Below are 15,934 nucleotides of genomic sequence, written 5' to 3'. Positions count from 1 at the left end.
GGCAAATATGATACTTTGAAGGTTTATGAAGAGTAAATATGATATTAAGAAATTAAGCTGGACAAATATGATATTTTGAGGTTTAAGAGGGACATATATGAAATTCTCCCATAATATTTTATGATTCGGGGCGTCCATTATTAAACTAAGGACATATTATTTTGAATAAGTTTAAAACTAAGGGCATGTTTTTGTGAATAAGTTTAAATATCGGGGGGTTTTCCTTTGACTTTGATTATAGGTTTTATACCATTTGACTTTTGATTGTGGATTTATATACCCTTGATTTTGATTATGTGATCCTTATATCTTGACTTAGGTTTATGTGGGTCCATATACCCTTTTATTGATTATAATGTGATTGCATGCAATGTCGATTACACTGTTAGAAACGTCAAGTTTAGTAAGTCCACTAAACTGGGTTCTCCTTCCCATGATTCCAAGTGACCATCAACTTTCCCCAAGGCCAATCAAAACAATTTGCCATCAATTCAGAGTTTCCTGGTGATGTAATATGTTTATAGTGGCTTGCCATCATTTCAACTGAAAAGACAATGCCACATCCCTTTGGAGAAAATAACCTTTTTTGGAACTGTAAGTTTGTTATTGTGTATGTTGGATCCAAGATAAAAATATCCGGATTGATGTGAAACTTGACGAGTGGTATGATGTTATTGTCAACTAAAAAATATCCTTCGTTTAGTGGATTGATGTTATGCAAAAATATCATTTATGTATGATGTTATTGTCAATAAAAAATCAATATGAACAATGATGGACAACCCACATGTATCTCCCATGAAGAGGTCTAAATTCCACTTTCATGTATTTTTATTTTCAACACGGTTTAATGTCATTATTTAATATCAAATTCATTTAAATTGTTCAAAAAAACACATTTTAACTTTAAAAAAACACATTATGAGAATGTAAGTTACTATTACTTTTGGTCAAAAATATCATCCATGAAGATATGTTTGTTCAAAAATCACCCATAATTTTTTTTTTCTTAAAAAAACATATACATGTGTCAATCATGAGTCGGCCAATGACAATTTTGGAACTATATTCATCGACTGGATTTCCTGCAATCAGGAAGCAAAAGTTTTATATTAGTTTTGATTTCTTAGACAGAAACTCAGGTGTGTTTGGTTCGCAGAATGTTTGTCTTTTTTAAGAATGAAATTTATCAAAAGATTTAGAATATGACATGTGTTTGGTTGGCATTAATAAAAAATAATGAGTGGAGTTGAACTCCTTCCATCCACGAAGGATGAAATCCGTCGACGATAGTATTAATAAACTTTTTTATTTTACAAAAATAAAAAATGAACATAATAAAAACTCATAAAACCCAAAAAAGAAAAATAGTATAAAAAATATTTACCTGGAATAAAAGCTTGCAAGCATATGGTAGTTTCATGGATGAGAGGTTATCTCCATTTTTGCATGTGGAGCATACTTTAGTTTTTGTCTTACGATTTTCGTACCCTAGTAACCCACACTTTCTACAAACCTGCCAGATAAAAAATAAAAAATAAAAAAAAAAAACAAGTAAAAAAATATATAACTTTGGTTAGCTAGGTTTAGAAAATAACATTGTAATTAAAATAGAATTGAGAGATTATAGAAAACAAAAATTGTGTCATTAGATGTTACATATATAAAAGTGGATTATATTCCAGTTGTTCATTCCATTCCATGATGCGGAAAAAAATCAATCACATTCCTTCAAAATGATTCATTCATCAAACAAAACAAACAGTTTTTTTTCATTCCATTCCATCATACCAAACACTATCATATGGTTTAGGGTTTTTGAAAGAGCAAAGCCACACAAAGAGTAAATTATATCTTTGGACCCCGAGTATAGATGTTTCTTGCAATTTTGGTCCCTTGCTTATTTGAGGTTATCGTAACGTTTTGGTCCCCGTTTCAAGAAAAAGACTATACTTTAGAGACCAAATTTGTAAAAGCAAGAATAGCCATTTCACTTGGAACAAGGACCAAAATTGAAAAAAAAAAATCACTCTTAAACAAAAGATGAGTTGAAAAAATGTGACATACACATACCTGAACCTCAAAGGGATCACTAGAGATCATTAAACGTTCATATATCAGATTACTAGCTCCATAAGCAATCAAACAATCTCGTTCCATTTCTCCCACTCTCAAACCTAAATAATTATCAAAATTATCATATTTAAAATTACTATTAAAAAGTTTATGTAAAATGTATTTTAAGCAAAAAACTCACCTCCATTGTTGCTTCTCCCTTCTGTGGGTTGTCTACTTATGAGTTGACGTGGGCCCATGCCTCGAGCATGCATCTTATCCATGACCTGATTTATGTACCAACATAAATACATGTTTTAATATCTTTTAAAAAATTGATAATTAAAGGATTTAATTATTTCTTACCATGTGCTTTAGTTTCTGGTAGTATATTGGTCCCATGAAAATATATGCTTGTAGTGGCATACCAGTGATTCCTGAATTTTAATCACAAAATGAAAAATCCTTTCACAGTTCAGAGAATAATTTAATAGTTCTAGGATGTTTATGCAATTTATAAAATCTTAATTACTTTCTAAATTTAAAATTCAACAGAGACTTGAATCGAGTTCTAAGATAATCTTGATTTATTATAAATATAAGGTGCAATAAAAGATAAGTACCTGAATATAGAAAATCCTTCCCGTTGTAACAAAATCCATGCTTCACAAGGGTTTCACTGTTAAATATCAAATGTCATTTAAAGTTTTTTTTTTTTTTAATTATCAACTACCTACTGAAAGAAAGAAAGAAAGAAAGAGTTGTACCTTATATCTTCAACTTTGTGTGCATGACCACTTGGTTCACCAAATGCACTTCCATAATGAAACTTCCCACATGAAACTCCAGCCTTACTTCCAAGAAGCTCTATCATCTTTCCAACAGTCATTCGACTATAAAAATAGTAAGAAGTGAGAAAACAAAAATAATAAAAAAAGGTTCTAAAATCTAAATACCATGAACAAACATATGGGAAAATTACAAAAGCTAGTGAAGGAATTTTGTTGCATATGTAGTAGGATTAAATTTAGTATTTTTAATGTTTTGGTACCTTGGAAAGCCATGAGGGTTCATAATCAAATCTGGGCATATGCCTCGTTCAGAGAAAGGAAAATCTTCTTGTTGGATAATGGTCCCACAAACACCTTTCTGCCCATGCCTACTACTAAACTTGTCACCAACCTAAATCAAATAAGCATATCAGTAATACATTTAAAGAGAAACAAAAGAAATGGAATTTTATCACAACAAAAAAAAAAAAAAAAAAAAACAGTGAAACGTATATGTTTGTAAAGCATAACAATAAGATTGAAAAAATATATATAAAAAACAGTAAAATGTTTCTCAGCCCAAAAAAAAAACTGAAACTAAATTACCTCAGGCCTACGAGTATGGCGAACCATGAATTTAACACATAAATTGCCACGCTGATCAGAGCATAAAGCCACTCTATCCACAACAGCTGCTTCCCCTTCTGCACCTTTGTAGGTTTGTCTATATGGTCTACCTTTACTGAAATCACAAAAAGAATGAGAATTTCTCCCATATCATCAAAAACACAATCAAATCTTATAGCATTATAAGTTTATAACAACTCACTTATTTGTTGGCTGTGACTTGAGAGAAACATTTGTATTTTCAGGGATTAATTTCGTGAAGTAAACGTCTTGATGTCTTATTATTTCACCAGGAGAAGCAAGTCCATCATTATCCAAAATCTACACGGAAAACAATTGTTGTTTAACATGAATATAGATATTTCAAAAGTATAAAAATAACATACCATTGCACATACTTCAAAAAATATACCCAATGTCATCAAAATAAAAAGCAATTTTCACTGCTATAACTGGTAGACTTTCTAATGTATAAAATTCCAAATAAGAAAATATTAATGTACAAGAGAGAGAGAGAGAGGGTATGAACGATGACCTGATTCTTTTCTCGATCATGTGGGGCCCGGCTAGGTATATTAATCTGATCAAATGTATTCTGATATTTCTGAAAGGCAGCTGTGTGTCTGTTTACACAAATGCATAAGAGAAAGCAACTTTAACAACAGATAACATATAGATAATACGGATCATGTTATAACTTATAAGTACCTTTTCATTACAATACAGCGACCAAAACCACGATCCAAGGATGATTTATTCATAACAATGGCATCTTCAATATCATAACCACTATAACTCATAACTGCAACAGTTGCATTTTGTCCAGCTCCTAGCTTATCATACCCAACCTAAAAAAAAATTATTTATTTTTACTAATAAAGAAAACCAACGAACTTGTATAATATGGTGAGAGATAAGACAAAATACAAACCAGCTCAATTGTTCTTGTTGTCAATAGTGGGCGTTGAGGATAAACCAAAAGGTAGATCAAAGTATCCATCCGACATAGCTTCATTTAAAGAAAACAAAACATGTAAGTCACTACATATAATGATATAAATATATATATAATCAGGGTAATGGAACAAATCATTACATTCTATGATCATGTTTGGTTTGCGTGTATTTTTTTATTGAACTATAATTAATGATTTTTTATTACTAGAAAGTAGAAAAAGGTGCAAACCTGGTTATATGCAATATTACCCATTGCTTGCTTTCCCATGGCACACTGAAAGAGAAAGAAAGCAAAAGCATAATCAATTAATCATCCAGCATAACACAGAGAGAATAAAAAGTCGTACAACTCCACAAAAGGTAAAGGACAAAATTGTAAGTATACAAGTTTCAGGTTACATATGGCTAAAAAATTCAAGTATGTTGCTATTATCTTGTGTAAAGAATAAAGTACATTGCCTATATTGGTAAAAAGAGTAAAGTACTATGCTATTTCCTACAATTTGACTATAAAAAAGTAGGAATAAGGAAGGACCTGATAGGTATTTCTTGGGGACTGGTTATGATGAGGAAAAGGAATGAGCCCAGCACAAACACCTAAGATTGTGAATGGTTCTATTTCAATATGTGTTGTCTCACTGGTAGCTTCTCCTTCATATAAAGCAATCTAAAATCATAAAATCAAATAAGAACAAAAGTTATACATATAATCATTTGGAATATTTTATTTCCAAAAAGTTGAAAGTTTAACAAACCAAAGCATTGTTCTCTTCATTGACATCAAGATACTCTATCAATCCTTCCTGAAGAAAGCTATCGAAATTGCGAACTCCATCCTTTAAAAAAAGAAATGAAAGTCAAATGCTATAAATTATTTTTTAAAAAAAAAAACAAAAACAAATAGATGAAAGTATATTGCTATTTCTTGCATTTAACAGTTTGAATAACATACCTTCAACTCTTTCATGTGATGATGCTTAATCCTTGAAACACCATTGTCAGCAATCACAAGTGGCCGACAAACACGGCCACCATCCGAAGCAATATAAACACAACGCTGCCAAAAAAAGAAAATGACCATTTTACCCCTGGTTATGCTACACATGTTAATTGGTGAATTTTGAAAGTCTGGAGAGCTAGCTTACTTGTTTCTCATTGACATAAACGCTTACAAAATCAGCTATTTTACCCGTCCTTCTCAGTTTCCTCATTGCATTAGCAAAGAACTAGGAATTCATATAACAGAGTAGATAAATATGTAAAGAATGATGTGATGACATTAAGTAATCATATCAAAAACAAAAAGTAAAATATATGGATATAACCTGTGGCTTCCTATGCTTTCCAAGGATAAGACCATTTAATATGATGAGATATGAACTCAGTGAATGAAGTTCTTCTCCAGAAAGTTGAGACAAGTCTTCAACTCCCAAACAGGAGCACTGATGAACAACAAAGATGTTTACATATATTTATATACACAAACAAGTGTATATATATATATATATATATATATATATATATATATATATATATATATATATATATATATATATAAAATAGAAAAAATAAAAAAAAATATGAAAGTAAGAAATACCAAGGCGATAATAGGGCCTTCCTCTTCATCGGTTGTAACATGAGTCATCAAAGCCAGATTTTTCACCAACCCACACTGTTCACCTTCAGGAGTGTCACATGGGCAAAGCATTCCCCACTGTAATTGGACAACACATAAAGATTCATCAAAACGACGTAGTTTTGGGGTGTGATGTGACACTTCAAGATTGGTATATATATGTGGCATATACCTGGCTAGGTTGCAAGGCCCTAGGTCCACTGACTTTCCTTGACTTTTCAAACTGTGGTGAGATTTTTGTCATGTATCCATATGCTGCAATGAAGGACAGCCTTGAAACAATCTGTTACAATTGAATTTTCAGTTTTTTTTATAGATTGTGAACAGATATTTTTATCAATAAAGGTGTTGAGTTGACCCAAATAAAGTATTCTAGAAAAAGAGAAATAATCACCTGTGTTACGCCTGTTCTGTCCATATTAAATCGCTTAACATTCCAATTTCCAGTAGAGAGGCTGCGCTCCAAGCCATTAGTAATATCCTCTTTCACTATACACTGCATAAAAAAATAAAAACAAAAATTATAAAATCTGGAAGTAGAAAGATTTGAAAGTAGGAAGCTATAACAAACAAATAAATGGGAGTGTGTTGCTATTTCTTGGATTTATCCTGTTATGATAAGAAACCAGTCTAACACTGATTTCAAAGTTTAAAAAATTTAGATGCAAATATTTTATTTAACAAAAAGACAATAAAATAAGTTACTAATATGTATCATATGGTAAAGATTAATAAAACTGACATACCTTAGATATATCAAACTTGCTAGAAGGACTGATCTTGTCTAGGTTTTTATCTAAATGCAAAGTTATAGAGGTATTCATTGTCTTGAATAAGTCCTGAAATATGAAATTTAACCAAATATCACCAAAATATATATATATATATATATATATATATATATATATATATATATATATATATATAAATCAAAACTATCGACACTGATGAGAAAACAAAAGAAAATAATAATCTTGACAAGCAACTCACCTCAAATAGTAGAGATATCAATTGCCCCGAAAGCTCAAATCTTTTGTTGCCTATATAATCCTGTAAACCCATTGAATTGACAATCAGTAAAGTAAAATAAACATATAATACATACATACACTGATACAGATATTTAAAATTTTAAATAAATAAATAAAAGCAATGACATCCATAATAAATCAAGGAAAGTACATAACTTACTTTGTCATCCATGGAATGCTTGTTTAAAAGTGCATCCATCATGCGTCTCAACATCACCACAACATATACACATTTAGGATGAAAATTATTATCTCTCACCTACAGAGATAGATAGATAGATAGATAGATAGATAGACAGTTAGGTGGAGATACATTGAAAAATCATATATTTTATCATTGACTTTATTTGACTATTTGACTCACCCGAACCATGGCAATAAAAATATCCCGAAGAACACCCAAAGCTCCCTCATCCTAAATGGACAACAATACCCTTCTGTTAGAAATAGACCAAACTCTACGATATTTAACAGATGTTTCAATAAGCCTAAAGCAGAGGATGCATAAGAGACATACCTCAGTACCCTTACCATATCTCTTCTTATGCTGCATTAAACACATGAATAATCAGAAAAGGACATAATGTATGCAAAAACAGATGTTTTACTAAGTAGTTGTCAGTATTAAGTAAGAAAATGAGTATGGAACTGAATCCCATTGGAATTCACAAATCCTTTGATTGGTGGATTTCAGCATTCCATCCTAAAACTCATGGAATTCAATTCCCAGCATTTCCTTTATTTGAATGTCAAAAATCAAAATGTTCTCTTTCTTTGGAGAATCTCTAAACTTCAAAATTAATTTAAAAGAAATTATAACCTAATCAAAGTTTCTAGTACACATTAACAATAGATTGTACCCTTTTTTCAAGAAATTCCAAAGCTTGTTCTCGTGTATAAATACCCTGATTTGCACAATCCTGAAATGGGAAAGATAAAACATGATATTAAGTGTCTATTATTTGATGTCCTATATTACCAAGCACATATAGGTCACTTTTGCATTTGATATAAAGTCAAAGTTGTCAAAATAAGGCATTATTACTACATTTTTTTTATAAAACCATCATAGTCTTTACAAAACATGAAGCTTACCTCAATAGATGGCAAAAGCAGAGCAGCATATTGAGGATCTCTACCAAGCATCTGCACAACTTCCTGATCACTTTCCATACCCATAGCTTTCATAACTGCCATAATGGGAACCTAAAAGAAAAGCCATAAAATGAAACAGAACAAAAGGAAAATAATGAAGAAGAATCTTAAATTTATCATATGAAGTAATAACAAATTTATCTTGGAATCAGATAAACAAAATTATATGAAAACAAATCATAATACAGATAAAACCTATCTATACCTTGGAAGTAAAAGAATTCAAAATCAAATATATTTTCTCTTTCTCCATTACTATAGTTGTTTTACTCTTTGTTGTTGCTGTGCTGCTCACAACAGATGCCTGGATGCTGGATAGAGAAACAGGAAGGATACATATTCAGTGAACCAAATAGCAATGTAATTTACAATTCTTTACAGATAATAGCAATGTACTTTATTTTATACTAATAATAGCAACATACTTATACTTCTTACCTATAATAACAATGTACTGAAATTGTTACATATTGCTATAATTGGTAAAGAAATGTAAGTATGTTGCTATTATAGGTAAAGAAATACAAGTGAATTGCTACTATGCAAGAAAGAAATGTAACTACATTGCTATTATGAGTTACATAATGCTATTATCACTACAAAAATGCAAGCATGTTGTTATTACAGATAATAAAAAGTTAAGTATTAGTACATTGTCATTAAGGGTAAAAACAAGGTACATTGTCCATATTTGTAAAGGAGGCAAGGTACATTGCTATTTTCCACAATTTGCCCTTTTGGTAAATTAGCATAAAGTTTTGAAGACCTGGGAAGTGAATACTCACCAACCCTTCTTATCTGTGTCTATGATTATCCTGTTCTTTGAAAGTTGTTCTTGAATTAAAATAACCTGGAAGAATCAGAAAAATAAATAACATACCAATAGTAAAATCAATATATGGAAATATATTCAACTCCACATTAGAAGTTACATTTTGTTTCAATTAAAGTATAGCTATCACAAAAAAAAGTTTGATAGGAATTGTTATCGATAGAGTAAGTGTCCTTTAAACATGCTTTCAACCAATAAATTATATTACAAAAAGGGGATGAAATTTTATATCTCTAATTTATGAACCAAAAAAACCCAAAATCAAATGTATGATGCTTTAACTAGGTCGATCTTTCAAAGCATAATGTCCAAATAAGAAAAAACATGGAAGCACAACATTGTAAATGAAAGAAATGAAAATACTACAAGAAAAACATAACAAAAAAGTAAATTGCTATTTTTTATAAACTTGAGATTATATAGGTCACCTTTTCATTTCCTTTAACAACAAAATATCCACCTGGATCAAGTGGGCATTCACCTACTTTTGCAAGTTCATCTTCATCTTTACCATAAAGGACACACTTATTGCTCTTTAACATGATAGGCATTCTTCCTATAATAACTTTTGTCTGCAATATTATATAAAAAAAAAAGATCTAAACCATTAAAGCTCAGAAAGTGATGATGAATATATTAACAAGAAATTAGAACTTACTTTTTTTTGTAGATTGGCATTATAACCATAAATATCATTGCAATACTCAATGTTTACATATATTGGAGCAGAATACCTAAAAAATGAAACAAAAAAATCGAAGGTATAAAATTAAGGAAAGATGGAGTTGTATATAATAAAATAATCTATTTTAAATTTTATAACCATTATAATAAAGTTGTATATACGAGATTAAATTATAAATATCCCTTATAACTAGAACATGATTTAATAATGCAATTATGAGTATATTACAAGATCGGTCCCTGTGGTATACTGTCTTTTCCGAGTTTGATCCAAGGTCAAAATAGTCATTTAAAGGAATCTAACAACTATGTATTAACGATATATATATATATATATATATATATATATATATATATATATATGAAGGGGTAATTTTGTAATTTTCCATGACTGCTTACGTCATGTCACCCAGCCGACACCTTTGAGGAGTCAGTACATCAGTAACACCATCCACAACCACAGAAGGCGTTCCAATCCAAACATCTGTATATCTGCCATCACCACACAAAAAGATAAAAAATTTATAAGATTATTATAATAAAAGAACTAAATGGAATTTCTTCTTGAATTAATGTACTTAATCAGACAGGACTTACTCCAGTAAGCTATAGAGGTGTGTTTCTTTTTGACTTATTGCAGAAAGAACAACTTAATAGAGAAAGTTAGGGGAAGGAAGCTTTCCCCATTAAGTCCTAATTTTTTACAAAGTATTTTGTATAGCATCATTTATCCAAACAGTACTTTATCCACACAGCACTTAAGGATTTGTTAGGCTAGATAGAATGGAATGACTGAAGGACTGGAATATAAAACATATGCAAATAGTGTGTATAGTTTTAACTCTACTCTATACATTATTTAATTATAATTAACAAAATTGTATTCACCAAAATAGAATATTAAACATAATAAAAGTTCATTAAACCCAAATATGAATATAGTATAACATAAAGATGCTAGTTTTTTAACTAACTTAGAAAAAAAGATAACAACTTATTGAAAATTACATTATTTTTAAGAAGTAGTGCCATAAAATGTTACAGAAATGTTTATATGTTGAAAAATTTTCATTTCAGTCCATGATGGAATGGGCAATTCCATTCCTTCTCCGATTCCATCACACCAAACACTACCTAAAAGAAACTGACTAAAGAATCACTATACTTGCAGATAACTAGCAAGTGGAATGTGTTTACAAAGCAAATAAATTGCAAAATTGGATCTTTAAATGATACCAAAAAAAAGGCATAAAATGGCAGTGTTCTACCTGAGAAAGACCTTATCAGTTACTTTAGTTTTCACAAGGTCATTAGCACGAACAATCTTCTTTATTTCAGTATTGACAAAATAATTGAAAGAGTCCAAATGTTCCTTCACCAATCCCCTCACCTGAAACTCTTTAAAAGTTAGCACATATATACTACTATATAAATATCAATAACCTAATAGATTTCCAATAGTTTTACTAAAACACCCTTATATTTCTAAAAGGAAGTGATCATTTCAATTTTCACCAATGACTAATTAAATACTTATATTTTAGTGCATTTACCTTAAGAAACTCAGGAAGTAGCTGAAACTTATCAACAGCAGACTTCACAGGAGCAGCAAGGAATTGCCTGTCAACTTTGCTCATACTGTAACAAAAACAATATATATATATATATATATATATATATATATATATATATATATTAAATAAGAAAAATGATGAAATCAATTTATCATAGAATATATTGCATACCCTTGACTCGCATCCAAAGTAACAGAGTCTTCGATCACCCCCATTATTAGTGGTGGATATGGACAGAATTTTCACCTTGGCACCTAGAATACATAATATAATTAAATAATAAACAAATAGCTTGTAATTATAAATTAGTAACAACTAACCATTTGATATTAAAATATTAGCAACTAAACAATATCGTTTTTCAATAAGTCCACAAAAAGGTTAACACATTTGAACTTAAACATATTGATTTTCAACAAATCATGAAAAATATCGGCACATGTCAATTTTCAACAAACTGTAACAACATCTTAACAACTAACAAAAACATTTTAACTTGAAAAAGGAACCCTAACGACAAAATGAATGACAAAATCGTCTGCATTGCTTTGTAGACTTGCTAGAGTGAGTTATTGTGTAATTATTAATTAGCTGATGAAATATTGTCAAGCTACAAAAAGGATACACCTACATTGGAGATGGTGGTGATATGCTATTTCATGTTTAGCGACAAGTTAACAGAAAATGAAATATACAGTCTAAAAATAAGTAAACCTTAGTCATTATAATATAATAATAACAAAAACTATCAGTGAATCACAATTCACAGTTTCACGACTCACAATTCACAGTTTCACGACTCGATCAAAAGTGGTTATCTTCTTTGATCATGGAAGATGAAAAGAAGAAAACGTTGAGATGTATTCAGCGAAACGGAGAAATATATTGAGGAAGAAGACATTGAAATAAATGAGAATCAACAAAATAGCAAGTAAAAGGTAACATTATCAGCTTAAGATGAACACAACATATTCAAAATTTTGCAGATGACATACTTCAAGTAACTTACTGTCAAGCAGCGTTGGTAGGTGGTTGTGAGCAGCGGCGTTGGTGAGTCGCACAGAAAGAGGACGTGATTTCGAAATTCTAGGGCTGTCGCAGAATCAGGGGACGAGAGATTGAGAGATTTCAGTTTATTTGGGCCATGATCAAAGAAAACAGAGACGTGGAATGTGTGTAGGGTTTAAGGTGAATGGGAGCTACTCGAGTACAAATCTTTCCCGCAATTCTTTTATTTTGGTCTTACGTGGTCAACGAATTTTATTTTGAGCATTATGCACCCTCATGATTGGGAATTTAGAAATCGATCTCATAAAATCATCTCATTTATTCTTATGATCGTTTCCTGGTTACATGTGTTGGTCTATGTGGAAAATTAAATATAAATTAATGTTCATTTCTTAGCAATTGATCTCATTTGTGCAAGTAATTATCTTCATGGAACGACGACTTCTAAATCATAAATTTAGTTGCTTTAGTTGCTTATTGTGTTTTTGTAGAATGACAATGATAAACTCAAATGTTGTGTATATGAAAGATGGTCTAAACTTTCAATGTCGGTCTATTGATTTTTTATAAGACAAGATAATAAAATAATGTCTGATGTTTATACTATCCACAAAACATATATATAAAAAAATTATAAAACAAATGTATCATCAAGACATACATCAATTTTTTTATTACAAAAACCTCAATAATTTCTTAAAACACCAAATTTAATATTTATACGGTTGAATTTATCAATTCTTTTATTATAAAAACCTCAATAATGTTTCTCAAAACACCAAATTTAATGTTTATACAGTTTAAAATTGAACCATTATAACTTAAGTGTTTTTAGGGAAACCAATTATGTTTTCATGAGATATTCATAGGATATTACATCATAACTATTTTTAATATAGCCATTAATCGTTTTAAAGAAATCATATAAAAAATATTATTGAATATTATATCATAACTATTTTTAATGCAACCATTAATCATTTTAAAGAAATCATATAAAGAATATCATTGGATATTACCCCCATAAGTATTTTTAATGTAGCCATTAATTATGTTTAGAAAAATCATCATATAAAATATGTCAATGTTTTGAAGTAATGTACTAACAAGCTAGAAAAAGTTTCCATAGCTATAATCCACACGTAAAGACGTCTCATCAACCAGGAAAATAACATTTAATAAACTTTAAAGATAAAATCCATATGCTTTGTGACCAAAAATATAAAATGAAATCTAAAAAGGTTAAGAAAGCTACAAGATAAAATATAAATTATTAAATCTTTCAATAACTAATAACAAAAAACAACAATGACAACAGAAAGAAATATCTGACAAATGTCTTTATCTCGCTCAAGAATCAAATATTTAGCGTGCGTCTTTAATCTTGTCAATACTAATAAGAATTGATATATATATATATATATATATATATATATATATATATATATATATATATATATATATATATATATATATATATATATTTGTTTCTTTAAAGTATGTAACGGAATGGAAAAAAGAACGAAATCATATTAGAAAAATCAATTACATAAGGTTATACAAAATCGAATTGTATAAACATTCTTCAGATTAACAGTCAATTTTCTTCTCTATGCACTACTAGAAAAAATAGCTCTTTTATGACACACATTGCGTGTCATAAAAGGTACATATGACATACAAAATGTATGTCATTAAAGCACATGTCATAAGGAGACGACACGCATTTGCATATCATAAAATTATGACACGCATTGTGTGTCATTAAATCCATTGTTATAAAGGATAACGACACACAGTTTGCATGTCATAATTTTATGTGTTTAAAAAATATAGATTTATTAATTTTCAAATTAAATAACAATTAATATCTCATAGTACAAAATTATATATATATTGTAACATCCTGAGGAAAACAACGGTAAAAATTTCATTTTTATTATAATTAAAACACTACTATAACTTTATCCGAACATTTAAAAGCATTTCAAAATAATAAAAAAAATTGTCAGAGTTCATTCCCAAAGATCACGTATTGCGGAAAACACGGGTGTATGCGCTGCAATCAAGTCGGACCCTTCCTTTTTGAACCGAAAGTACTTGAAACCATAAACCACAAACTATAAACATAAAGGTTAGTAAGTTCCCCAAATACCACATATCAAATGATCCATACATATCATACATAACCAATCAATCAATAAAAGTGTTATGTGTCAACCATAGTCTTCTCATTATGTCACGAGCCGCCTCGTGGTCTTCTTGCCAAGCCGGGGACCAAAACCCTAGGTCTTACAGACAAGTGCCAAGAGCCACCTCCTGGTCTTCCATTCAAGCATCACAAAGACACCTAGCATACAATCTACAACTATTTAACTAACTATCTTCCAGAGTTAAAACCTTGGTCTTACATACAGTTTGTCAGGAGCCACCTCTCGGTCTTTCATACAAAATATCATAGGTTACCCACGGGTCTTCATACAATACATAAACTAGATGGGTCGTCATTGGTGTCTTCAACCCATAGAACAGTAGGGATACTCACCTCGAATGTAGAAGCTCACTGAAAGAAATCCCTAGTTGTTGCTCTAACGACTTCCCGAGCTATTAATACCAAAATAACACCCAATTAGCAATTGGGTTCCAAACTATGATCCATAATCCATACTTAGGGTAAAATGATCATTTTACCCCTGATCCAACATGAACCAAAACTGAGGCCCAAGCCTAAAATCAAAAGGCCCAAAACTATAAGATCCATAAGCACACTAATGGCCTAATTTTCCAAATTGGGCCCAACCCACATGGGCCTTATCCTAAAGCCCAATAATTCTTTATTCAATAATAAATCTCATATGGCCCAAAGGCCCTAACAACAAGTCCAAAATGAAACAAACCCAAAACAAGCACATGACCAAAAGCCCACTGATGAACCGAACGCGTTGCGTTCCCTGGTGGAGCGCAGGGCTTTCGTTGCCATACTACAGATCAGGACCCCTTGTTTGAATGCGTCGCGTTCTCGAGATGAACACATGGCGTTCCCGCCCATTGACCATAAATCACACCAAACGTCTTAATACCTTAAGTCCAACATCCAAAATCCTCAAAATAACTTCATATTAGTGACTTAATCCATAAGGTCGAAGGCTTTAAGCCTTTGCATGGCTTAATGAAGCCCAACACCAAATATGAACTCCAAATGTCAAATTCACTTTAAAATGTCTTAAAACTTCTTAATACCTTAAGACCTCAATCCAAACTTCCAGATCTGATTTCAAGGGACTTCTTAAGTCATAAAGTTTCCAACTTTATGACTTAGCATAAACTAGTGGGACCCAAATCAAAACCCTAAGACCCCAAACTTCATCAAATGACTACCAAATCATACATGGAAGGTTTTTACCTATCAAGATCCAAACTTTATGACTCCATAACCTCAATAAGGACCAAATATGAAGCTCAAAGGTTCTAGAGTATCTTCTACTCACAAGAACCACCTCAAAGGGACCAAATTCATAACAAAATACCACTTAGCTAGATTTGCATGAAAGAGTTGTCAAGGTTGAGACTTTATACTTCCAGAAGATAGATCTATGTGCACAAAG

The 15,934-nt window shown here is 30.6% G+C and overlaps 1 protein-coding gene across 2 annotated transcripts; it reads right to left on the bottom strand.

Annotated features, from left to right (window-relative positions):
- Window positions 1-919: 919 nt before the first annotated feature.
- On the bottom strand, window positions 920-12,544 carry LOC111905005 (DNA-directed RNA polymerase III subunit 2-like). Of its 2 annotated transcripts, none has more exons than XM_042896605.2 (38): window positions 12,317-12,544; window positions 11,493-11,575; window positions 11,301-11,385; window positions 11,016-11,137; window positions 10,147-10,239; window positions 9,722-9,797; window positions 9,492-9,635; window positions 9,017-9,081; window positions 8,437-8,542; window positions 8,172-8,282; window positions 7,937-7,996; window positions 7,594-7,623; window positions 7,441-7,491; window positions 7,237-7,335; window positions 7,036-7,095; window positions 6,792-6,884; window positions 6,440-6,541; window positions 6,218-6,328; window positions 6,007-6,123; window positions 5,735-5,851; window positions 5,555-5,635; window positions 5,362-5,466; window positions 5,165-5,245; window positions 4,945-5,076; window positions 4,639-4,683; window positions 4,384-4,461; window positions 4,161-4,300; window positions 3,988-4,075; window positions 3,655-3,773; window positions 3,432-3,567; window positions 3,107-3,237; window positions 2,823-2,948; window positions 2,679-2,734; window positions 2,422-2,492; window positions 2,258-2,342; window positions 2,074-2,177; window positions 1,388-1,516; window positions 920-1,085 (listed from the first exon to the last, which is right to left on the bottom strand). In XM_042896605.2, the coding sequence occupies exons 2-38, from the start codon at window positions 11,534-11,536 to the stop codon at window positions 1,035-1,037; spliced, it is 3,444 nt and encodes a 1,147-aa protein (XP_042752539.1). In that variant the 5' UTR covers window positions 11,537-11,575; window positions 12,317-12,544; the 3' UTR covers window positions 920-1,034. The 2 variants fall into 2 exon arrangements, with proteins under 2 accessions (XP_042752539.1, XP_023756456.1); XM_023900688.3 differs by having other exon boundaries at window positions 12,331-12,544.
- Window positions 12,545-15,934: the final 3,390 nt, after the last annotated feature.

This window comes from Lactuca sativa, chromosome 7 (assembly GCF_002870075.4).
Source record: "Lactuca sativa cultivar Salinas chromosome 7, Lsat_Salinas_v11, whole genome shotgun sequence".
NCBI lineage: Eukaryota > Viridiplantae > Streptophyta > Magnoliopsida > Asterales > Asteraceae > Lactuca > Lactuca sativa.
The sequence above is the reverse complement of the archived record's forward strand: the minus strand, read 5'-3'. Positions and strand labels throughout refer to the sequence as shown.